An 11,617-nucleotide genomic window follows, 5' to 3' on the forward strand; every position below is an offset into this window, starting at 1 on the left:
TTCATGGAGCTCGGGCCGGGTTCCTCGTTCCTGGTCAAATATGCCGCTGCTGCTACTGGGTCAAGAGTCCCACCCGGCGACTTGGACGCTCGGTCTCCCGACCCGACCCAGCCACTGCCACCGTGCACATGAATCTGCCTTCATAGCTGACCGGCCGGAAAGATCAAAGATTTCCCTCAGCGACATAGTGTGTACCCGCATCAATCTCCGGCCTGATTCTCTCTACACCGTCGCACGGAACGGGCAACCATGTCACGTCGGCGAATGGCCATCGCACCGGCAGGCGGCGGCGGCGATCGAGCCTGGAGCTCCGTTTCTGCAATCTGATTGATCAGCCGGGTTAATTTTTTTTTTAGAATCAGCCGGGTTAATTGTTAAATCGTGCGGCGTCGATCGTGCCGAATCGATCAGTTCGACAGGCGTTATTTGGGGATCTGGGAACTGTGAGTTGCCAGGTGCTACTACCCGCCGGGAGTCCTGTTGCGTCACTGCATGCGCATGGGGCATGGGCAGGGCATGGCTCGTCCATTGTTTAACCCGAGTGAATTTCTCTTTTTTGCCAGTAAGAGTATGGTTAATAATATAGTCAATTAATTATAAGGAGTTGTCATGTTATTCATTTAGAGTCAACCTAATAGCCGGCATATACAGTAGTAAATTTCTAATATGTACTCCATGATCCACCGCACCGTCATGGTCCTAAGACCACAAGATACGAGGTAGACCAACAACGAACGTCGGCGGGAGGCAGTAGAAACCTTAGCTTGCTCGGTGCAGGGTACGAGCGCCACGGCTGTGTGTGGTGTCTTTTTTCTTTTCCTGGCCCTGCTCATTCGGGGCCTGTTGCCACTTCTCCTGTAATTTAACTGATTAGTTTCATACATCAATTTCCTAAACCCACTCTCAAATGATTCCGGGTATAAAGGCTCGGTACCTAGTCCCTCTCTAAACTCAAATTCCCAAACTTTTTCTTTTGCTATTTTTTCAGGAACCTTTGCTATTTGTTCCATCATTTGCGTACATAAACATAATTTCTAGTTGTCAGTGTTTCGTATCGATAGTGTCATCGATTTATGACGATTTGTTTGGATGGGTGAGCGCATTGGGGATCGAGACGGTTTGGCGAAGAACAAGGGATTTACCCAAGTTCGGGCCCTTCCGTAGACGGTTTGGTGCACTGGGGATTTCACTTTTTTTGTAACTTCCACGCCGCCACTCCCATGCGTCCCCCCCCCCAACTATTGTCGGTATTGTTAGAGTAGTCATTATGGTATACGACTTCTAGTCCAAGTCAGTTTTGTACCCCTACCCCAAGTCGGTTTGTACCCTCTTATATACTCTTGTATGCCGCACCAAATCATCAATAAGCAACAGTTTTATTCAGTTTTCATGGTATCAGATACAGGTCTCAGGGTTTAGGGTATGGCTCCGCCAACGCCACCACCGCCGCCGCCGCTCGGCTACTTCGAGCGCCGGGCCGCACTCATCGCCAAGGCTGCCAACGCCGCGGCCGCTTCTCTCTCGGCCCTCACCATAGCTCCACAAAACTACCCTGCACCCATCCTCGCCGCACCAATATCTCTTGCTGACACAATCTCCGACGTCAGCCCCTACATCCCCATAGTTCTTGATCTCGCCGCCCACAACTACTACCATTGGAGACATCTCTTCGATCTCCACCTCGGCCGCTGCAACCTGCGCTCGCATGTCGCCGCCAACTGTCTTCCCCGCCCCGACGATCCGCAATGGTTAAAAGACGATCTCGCGATCGTCCAGTGGTTCTACACCCGCATCACCACCGAGATCTTCAACATGCTCGATCACGACGGCGCCACCGCTGCCAACATCTGGCACTCCCTCCGTCAGCTCTTCCAAAGCAACACCGACGCTCGGAAAAACGCTCTCCACACCGAGCTTCGCAATATCGTGCAAGGAGACGCCTCGGTGAACCTGTTCTGCCAGCGCGTTAAGACCATTGGCGATGAGCTCCGCGAACTCGGCGATACAGTTAGCGACTCACAGCTAATCAATATCGTCGTCGTCGGCCTCAGCGAAGACTTTGACAAGCAAGCCTCGTTCATACCGATGATACGGCCCCCTCCTACCTTCGCTGAAGTACGTTCCTTGCTACAACTCGCGGCGGAAACACAAGCTCGCAAGGATTCAAGCCCCAAGGTCTTTCATGCTGCGGCTCGTCCTCCTCTGTCGTCTACACCAGCGCCGCCTTCCAGGCCGGCTCCTGCCGCCGGGCCGTCCGCATCGTCATCTGTTGAACCGCCTCCAGGCTGGCGTCCTAGTCCGAACTACCGCGGCAAAAACCCTATCTACAGGCCGCCGCCGACTCGTTCGGTTCCGCCTACGACATCACCAGCACCGAGTCCTGCACCACCCACCAGTGCTCCATCTGCGGTTGCATGGCGGCCTCCTCATGATCCTTGGACGGGGCTTGTTCAAGCATGGCCCATGCCCTGGTCCGCTCCGTCCACCCTCGGTGCTCCGCCGGCATACTCAGGTGCCTGGCAACCCGGCCTTCGGCCGCCTACTGGTGCTCCCGGGGTTCTCAACCCCCGACAGCCGGCCAATGCCTATCACGCCGCCCCGACGTATGCTCCTTATGGTCATTACAGCACCGACGGCGGCGCCTACTACACACCTCAGCCGGCCCTGCTCCCGACGCCACCCCCACCACAGCCGGCCAATGCCTACTACACTCCCCAGCCGGCCCTACTGCCTTCACCATCGTATCCGCCGGCACTGCTTCCGACGCCACCCTCACCTGCGACGCCGAGCTGGGATCAAGCTGCCTTTCTCCAGGCCATGAATAACTTTGCTGCACAAGGAAACTCAGGTACGGATTGGATCTTTGATTCAGGGGCCTCTAGTCATATGTCTGCATCTAGTAATTGGTTATCTTCTTGCACTAAATCTCCTTTCCCTTCCATTATCCTTGGAGATGGATCATCTATTCCTATATATTGTGTTGGTCAGGCTCAACTTCCCTCTTCCACCAAACCTCTTTTACTTCGCGATGTTCTAGTTGCACCCGCCCTCATTAAAAATCTTATCTCTGTTCGCCAATTTACTTGCGACAATCTAGTTTCGGCTGAATTTGACCCTTTTGGTCTATCTGTGAAGGATTACCTAACCAAGGCCGAGATCGCTCGCTTCAATAGCTCCGGTGATCTTTATTCTCTTAATGGAGTTCCTGCCGCCACCCCTCCAACATCCATGCTGGCCTCCGTCGATCTCTGGCATCGTCGCTTGGGCCATCCCAACCCCGCCGTCTTAGCTTCTATGCTTAGTGAATTTACCATACCATGTAATAGGGACTCTCATAGTTCTGTGTTTTGCGAGTCTTGTCAATTAGGCAAACATGTGCGTCTTCCCTTTAGTTCCTCTAGTTCTTGTAGCACTTATCCCTTTGAATTAATACATTGTGATTTATGGACCTCTCCCATTGCAAGTGTTTCGGGTTTTAAATACTACCTTGTTATCCTAAATGATTTCACCCACTTTGTCTGGACTTTTCCTCTACGCAACAAATCCGAGATCCATTCTCTTTTCCTTAATTTTCAACGCTATGCGTCTGTTCACTTCTTCCTCCCAATTCGCTTTATCCAATGTGACAATGGTCGCGAGTTTAATAATATTAAAAATCGTACTTTCTTCTTACAACATGGCATCATGTGGTTCTCATGTCCCTACACCTCCCCTCAAAATGGTAAAGCAGAACGCTCTCTTCGCACCCTCAATAATATAGTTCGCACTCTCCTCATTCAATCATCTATGCCTCCCAAGTTTTGGGCTGAAGCCCTACACATGGCCACCTTCCTTCTAAATATTCGACCTTCTAAAACTAAACCCAACACTACTCCCTATTATTCCCTTTTTCTTTCCCACCTCGACTACTCCGCGGTTCGTGTTTTCGGTTGTCTCTGTTTTCCCAATGCCTATGCCACTTCTGCAAATAAATTGTCACCACGCTCTATCCCATGTGCTTTTCTCGGCTTCTCTGACGAGCACAAAGGCTATCGCTGTCTCGACCTTCACACCGGACACGTTCATGTCTCTCGTCATGTCACGTTGCTGAGCACATTTTTCCTTTCTCACAACGCACTACTACACCATCCAACACCCCTAGCTCCGCAAACACCCCCTCTCCCCGTCCTTTCCAACTATATACTCCCCTACCTGCCGAACACAACTTATCACCACCACCATTAACACCCACCATAGCCAATCCCAACCATACACTCACCCCACCCGAGACGTCCCCAACACCCCGACCCCTGCTCCCTCCCCAACACCCCCGGCCCCTCCTCCCACTCCACCACCCAGCCCTGCTCCCACTCCACCACCCAGCCCTACTCCTTCGTCCGACTCTTCCGCTGCGCCGGACTCACCAGTACCCACCTTACCCCCTCGTGCTATTCCTACAGCAGCCCCGATTAATGATCATCGCATGCGTACTAGGGCCAAATCAGGATTTCATCAACCCCAAGACCGCCTAAACCTTCATTCCTCCGTATCTCTCACTTCTCTTCCAAAGAATTACAAAACTGCTCTACTTGATCCCAATTGGGCCACTGCCATGCAAGAAGAATATAATGCTTTACTTCAAAACAACACCTGGCAACTTGTTCCTCGTCCTCCCAATACAAATATTGTTTCTGGCAAATGGATTTTTCGCCAAAAGTTCCACTCCGATGGGAGCCTCTCACGATATAAAGCCAGGTGGGTTTGTCGTGGCTTTTCTCAGCAACAAGGAATTGATTACGAAGAAACCTTCTCTCCTGTTGTTAAACCTAGCACCATTCGCACCGTTCTTAGTGTTGCTGTCTCCTCTTCATGGCCCATTCACCAACTTGATGTGAAAAATGCTTTCCTCCATGGTTCCCTTCAAGAAACTGTCTACTGCCAGCAACCTCTGGGTTTTGAAAATCCATCCTTTCCAACTCATGTATGTCTTCTTCAGAAATCTCTCTACGGTCTTAAACAGGCCCCACGAGCTTGGTTTCAACGCTTCTCCTCCTTCATTCAAACAATAGGCTTCACTCCATCTCTCTCCGACACCTCTCTTTTTGTGTATCATCAAACTTCTGACACTGCCTATTTACTTCTCTATGTAGATGATATCATTCTTACCGCCTCCTCTCAAAAGTTCTTAGATCATATTGTCTCTCTTCTTAGATCTGAATTTTCTATGACTGACCTAGGACTCCTTCATCATTTCTTAGGCATTGCTGTTGTTCGAGATTCCTCCAACCTTTTTCTTTCCCAACGCCAGTATATTCTTGATCTTCTTAATCGTGCTGGTATGCTTGACTGTCAATCATCTCGCACTCCTGTCGATACTAGTTTTAAACTTTCGGCTACCGGTGAACCCTTTTCCGATCCTACTCTCTATCGTAGCCTAACAGGTGCTCTCCAATATCTCACCATTACTCGTCCTGAAATCTCTTTTGCTGTTCAACAAGCATGTCTCTATATGCATGATCCCCGGGTTCCTCACTATAATCATGTTAAACGCATTCTTCGGTATTTAAAAGGAACTCTCAATCATGGTCTCCACCTCAATAATTCTTCTCCAAACTCGCTTACCGCATACTCTGATGCAGACTGGGCTGGTTGTCCTGACACTCGAAGGTCCACTTCCGGTTTTTGTGTTTTTCTTGGTAACAATTTGATTTCTTGGTCTTCGAAAAGACAGGTTACAGTCTCACGTTCATCGGCCGAGGCTGAGTACCGCGCTGTGGCACATGCCGTTGCAGATACAATCTGGATTCGGCAGTTACTCTCCGAGCTACATAGGCCTATTGAGCAGGCCACTATTGTCTACTGTGACAACATATCAGCAATCTACATGACCAGCAATCCAGTTCAACACCGACGCACAAAGCATATTGAGATTGATATTCATTTTGTTCGTGAAAATGTTGCTCTTGGTCAGGTTCGGGTGCTTCATGTTCCCTCTACGGCTCAGTTTGCTGACATTTTCACCAAGGCACTGCCTACTAAGCCGTTTCAAAATATCTGTTTCAGTCTCAACGTCGTCGAGCCTGCCGTTGATACTGCGGGGGGATGTTAGAGTAGTCATTATGGTATACGACTTCTAGTCCAAGTCAGTTTTGTACCCCTACCCCAAGTCGGTTTGTACCCTCTTATATACTCTTGTATGCCGCATCAAATCATCAATAAGCAACAGTTTTATTCAGCTTTCAGGTATCTTACCTATTACGCCTCCCGCGAGCAGTAGCAGATGGTTGCGGTAAGCAAAGCAGCACCCGCGCCAGCGGTGATGGTGACTAACCGTCAACAATACGGGCATTGCAAAGATTTCAACCTCTATTCCCCTCCTACCGTTGCCTCGCCTCTGCGGACGGTACCTATTTCTCGCCGCATTCATCAATATCTAGCGAGGGTAGGTCGGTTTCTTGTCAGAGTACCTCATCGACTGCCTACCGTCGGAGTACAAGCTCGAATTTTATTCGGCACCACGAAGAGGCAGTCGTGTTGGGTACGACTGATCTTTTTTCTTTTGATGAGGGGATGGTACGATTGATCTACAGACAGGGTGGACAAGGTGGGTCGCGGCCCACCTTGGATTTTAGACCGGGCTCATAGGAGAAAATTACAGATGGACCAGGAAAAAGAAGCCCAACAAACAATGGCTTACTCGTCCCGACCCATCTCAGCCGGCTAGCCCAACAAACAACGGACGCAGGGGACACTGGGACAGCCGGCTTACCACCGAGCCCCTGCTCGCCCCCGACCTCGGCCGCTCGACTCCCGATCTTGCGCCGCCTGCCTCGCCGTCGCTAGACGCCTAGGAGCCGCCGCGCCACCGCGCCCCCCTGGCGCCCCTGCTAGTCGGCGCCTGCCGCTCAGTCCGCTCTCCGCCGACTCCGGCAGCAAGCCAGCAGTCCTGCCCGGCGTTCAGCCTTTAGCCCGGTTTGAGGACTTGAGTTGAGGTAAGCTATCCACTGCGGCACTGCCCATTCCCCAATTTCTGATTTAGGGTTTGCTCTCTGCTGTCTATTGCATCAATCAGGTGGAAGAGTTAAGTCTATTGCGTTAACTAAACAGTCAGACCTGCTATCCAGTACATGAACACACAGTTCTGTGAACACATACACATTATTTTGCTATCCAGTACATGAGCACCTGATCAGTGACATAATCATGATTTGTCTGATTGTTCGCCACTCTAACAAGCTACTCTAACGATGCCACTTTAACAAATTAACAATGCCACATAGTCTTCTTTGAACTTCTCAAGGTATGTATTATGTAGGCTTCTCTTATGCAAAATTGACGATCTTAGTATGTCTGTAAGACCATATTGATCTATTTCTATGTGCTATTGGTAAATTAGTTAGAATGTTGGCATGTCATATTTGTTGTCAATTTTTTTAGGTGGACCACCCTGTTTTAAAATCTTAGATCCTCCACTGGGTACGAGAAGAGGAGATGGTGTTTGGACAGGTTGTGATCGGGCCACCAGGCTCCGGCAAGACCACCTACTGCAACGGCATGTCCCAGTTCCTCTCCCTCGTAGGAAGGTACTCAATAACTGCAGCCTTGCTATTAACTAGCTAGTACTCCATACCCCGCGAAAAAAAAACTAGTACTCCATCACTACGAGCTGCTTTCCTGACTTCCAGTGCTAGTTTCTCTTTTGCTGTTCCAATGCCTGACCTCGTGTTATGTTCAGTTTAGTGTGGTTTATCTACTCCGTATGTAATAAGGCATTTTCTGATGGGAGGTAAACATTAGGAGAACGGCGTGGTGCATAATTTCCTTTCCATGACTGGGCTTCCAGTGTTATCCGTTCTGGTGCTTCTGTGCCAGTTATTGTCTTCCTAATTCACAAGGTCATAGTGCTTGATTGTTGGTTGCAGGAAAGTTGCGGTCATCAATCTCGACCCCGCGAATGATGCATTGCCGTATCCTTTGCTCATTGAGCCTTGAAATGACCTTTCCCTTGTTTTTTTACATGTGTTGCCATCGGGTTCTGCAGTTACACTCAAAATGAGTCCTTGACAGTGGTATTTAGATATGAATGTGCCATCAACATTGAGGACCTCATAAAGCTTAGTGATGTCATGTCTGAGCATTCGCTTGGTCCTAATGGAGGTTGATCCAGTGTTCAAGAATCAAGTGTACCTGTTTTATTTCTATCTTACTTATGCTGTGCTGTTGATATCTTTGTCAGGGCTTGTGTATTGCATGGATTACTTGGAGATGAATATTGACTGGCTTGAAGAGAAACTGAAACCTCTTATTGAAGGTGAGTGCAGAGTGCTTTTCTCCGAACCTTGCTCTGGTGCTGTAAAAGCTGTCATTTTGGTCAAGGGTAGAGTTAAGATCTTGATTTTTTTACTAGTATCTGTACAAATATTTAGATTGGATACTTAGATCATAGCTGTGAATTTTCAAAATATGTATTTTCGCAGTGTATGAATTCTCTTTGTATTCTACTCCCTCCGTCCCAAAACAAGTGTCGCTGATTTAGTACAAAGTTTGCACTAACTTTGTACTAAATCAGCGACACTTATGTTGGGACGGAGTGAGTATTATATATTGTCAGTCAAACTCTAACTGTCGATCCAATTTGTAATCCAGATCATTGACAGAAAGGACATATATTTGTATGCATTACAAAAATGAAAGCTAGCAATGATCTGGATTGCAAATTGATAGTCAAAGCTGTATTTTTAAGACCGTGTCCATGTCCAAATAACAGCTTTAAGATAGTGAACCAGAGAAACTGAATTTATATTCTTTGGCTGTAATATCCATAAAATTGAAAATCTTTTTAAGCACTCATGTCTACTACTCCCTCCCAAAATAAGTATAAAGTTGAGACAAGTTGAGACACTTATTTTGGGGCAGAGGGAGTAGATAGAAAGCAGGTTGACCCAGTTCTATTCATAACTAAGCCGCCAGATTCTGTTTTGACATTGAAGTGCTGGGAACCTTTGATGAAAATTAATTATTCCTTATGGGACAATTGAAGAATAAAGTAATAAGTTGCCAATACAGATCAACCTACTTTTAAAATGGTCAACTCACTTTGCTATGACCTTGGACGGAACCTTTTTGCTACTCCAAATTAGAGTTGTGAATAATCTGCAACCATGGATTTTGGATTATTCTGCTGTTTATCGAGCTATTTTCTGAAAGGTTAATAACTATTGCAGCAGCTACGCACCAATGCTGCATTGCTGCTCAACTTGTACTACGTTCCATTATGAATTGCTGAAGGTTGGTGATTGCTGCAGATCACTATTTTTTATTTGATTTCCCGGGGCAAGTGGAACTTTTCTCCCTTCACACAAATGCAAGGAATATCATCAATAAACTCATCAAAAAGCTAGACTTGCGGGTACGTGCATGTTTTCAGTTTAATTCAAGCAAGTTATTCTGTTAATGAATTTCATTACCCACTCGTTCTTGGTATTTTGCAGCTGACTGCTGTGCACCTTGTTGATGCTCATTTATGTTGTGATCCTGGGAAGTATGTGAGTGCTTTGCTTCTTTCACTATCAACAATGTTACACTTGGAGCTACCACACATCAATGTTTTATCAAAGATTGACCTTATTGAGAACTATGGAAATTTAGGTATTGTGCTTGTCTGCAGCTGCCTTTACTTTAGCAAATGTTTCAGCTGTAGTTGTTACTCATTTTCTTTATTATCAGCATTCAACCTTGACTTCTACACTGATGTCCAAGACCTGTCCTATTTGCAATACCATCTTGATCAAGATCCTCGTTCTGCCAAGTACAGGTAAATATGACAACTAACAATTAACTTTAATTCCCTGGGTAAGGGGTACGTACAGTCCGTACTGCACCTACTGAAAGTCATAAACCTGTCCAGACATGATAGCATTTAGCAGTTAGTCCTTTAGTAGGCATCTCCAATTCGCTGAAAAGCATTATAAAATATAACACAGCACTGATTTGTTATTGTTTTCCCTTTTAAATCGTGTAAAATTTCTTAAGCTACAATTAATGTACCTGCACAAAGATCTAGAACTCTCCTTGTTCAGGTAAGATAGTGATCTAATGTAGTAATGCACTTACATAGTAACACTCGGAAGTTGTTAGAGGATCTCAGGCATCTTCAGTAGACTAGTGTTGCACCGTCAAACGTTATGAACCCTTAAGCGCAGCATTATGAACCCTTAAACTCAGTAACCTTTGGAATCATTCACGGAAAACCTGCAATGCTGGTGATCTTATACTTGTGTTAATTATGATATGCTGTTTTTAGACTTCAGGTTTCTTAGAACCTTTTGTATTTTGCTGACAGGAAACTTACGAAAGAGCTATGTGATGTGATTGATGATTTTAGCTTAGTCAATTTTTCGACTTTGGACATCCAGGTCTGTACTGGAAACAATTTATTATTTCAATTCAGTTTCATGTTGCTCAACTGGTTGGTGCATGCAATTCAATAGACTTAATTCCTACTACTTTTGCCTCTAGGACAAGGAAAGTGTTGGTAATCTTGTGAAGTTGATTGACAAGAGCAATGGCTATATATTCTCTTCCATAGACAGCAGTGCCGTTGAGTTCAGCAAAATCGCGGCTGCGCCTCTTGACTGGGACTACTACAGATATCCTTTACTACCTCTTGTACCAACTTATTCAAACAAGCATCTTTCTTGTCCCATTATTTATATGCTCTTTAATGTGGTAGAAGTGCACTATTTAGATCACCTACTTCTGGTGTTGTGGTGTGTGCATGCATATTGATGGTCCTGTTAACTCATTCCATGCCGAATAGTATAAAGTATATGGTGACTAGACTAGATCGCAAGACAACGAATCTGATAGTCTTACCTCAATATGTAGGTGTGGTACCACTAGTCTACTAGAGTGTACACTGCATGATGTTTTTCTTGGCAATGACATGCTCCTGATGCACCAATCCATTATACTGTACATGCCAAGTGCTTGCACACTTTTTCCCCTTAACATATATGGTTACAACAGCGGCGGTGCAGGAGAAGTACATGAAAGATGATGAGATCGTTCAGAAAACAAGCGGGATGCAATGAGATCGGCGTTCACTGGCGTGAGCTGCTGGTTAAACGTGTCACTGGTGTAGACTATGGCAGTATGCTGTGAAACTATATGGCAAGTATACTTGTTTCTCTTGACTTGGGTGATTTCAAGTGTGTAGGACTAGTAGAAACTTCCCAGTTCAGCAGCACCTGTACCTTGGTCTCGTCGTCGGTCTGAAACTTCCCAGTTCAGCAGCACCTGTACCTTGGTCTCGTCGTCGGGGTCTGTATTTCTGTGCTTCGCTAGAGTGGACGGTCTGCAATTTTGTAATGGGCCCCCAACCGTTTAGCCGTTGACCTTTCGTTTCCAGTTGTCGAGTGTGGCCACTGACCAGCAGTTGGCTGCTTATAGTGGTGTCTGAGTTCCGATCCGATCTCAGATTGTCACCACAGATAGGACGCTGGTGGGTGGTGGCTGCCAACGGACGGGTCGGACGTGGTGCAAAGGATGATATACACAGCTGCCGACCTGGCATACAGCAGAGACGTACAGCATGTCGTGTTCGTCCGGGGCGCTCTGAAACTTCGTACGAGGCTAC

The 11,617-nt window shown here is 46.9% G+C and overlaps 1 protein-coding gene across 1 annotated transcript; it reads left to right on the forward strand.

Annotated features, from left to right (window-relative positions):
• Nucleotides 1–6,701: 6,701 nt before the first annotated feature.
• LOC109758581 (GPN-loop GTPase QQT1) lies at nucleotides 6,702–11,388 on the forward strand. The gene is made up of 11 exons (XM_020317444.3): nucleotides 6,702–6,971; nucleotides 7,417–7,562; nucleotides 7,902–7,946; nucleotides 8,057–8,136; nucleotides 8,216–8,290; nucleotides 9,285–9,388; nucleotides 9,471–9,627; nucleotides 9,706–9,793; nucleotides 10,322–10,394; nucleotides 10,498–10,628; nucleotides 11,003–11,388. The coding sequence occupies exons 2-11, from the start codon at nucleotides 7,471–7,473 to the stop codon at nucleotides 11,070–11,072; spliced, it is 915 nt and encodes a 304-aa protein (XP_020173033.1). The 5' UTR covers nucleotides 6,702–6,971; nucleotides 7,417–7,470; the 3' UTR covers nucleotides 11,073–11,388.
• The last annotated feature ends 229 nt before the right edge of the window (nucleotides 11,389–11,617 follow it).

Source organism: Aegilops tauschii, chromosome 3 (assembly GCF_002575655.3).
Source record: "Aegilops tauschii subsp. strangulata cultivar AL8/78 chromosome 3, Aet v6.0, whole genome shotgun sequence".
In the NCBI taxonomy this organism is placed as follows: Eukaryota; Viridiplantae; Streptophyta; class Magnoliopsida; order Poales; family Poaceae; genus Aegilops; species Aegilops tauschii.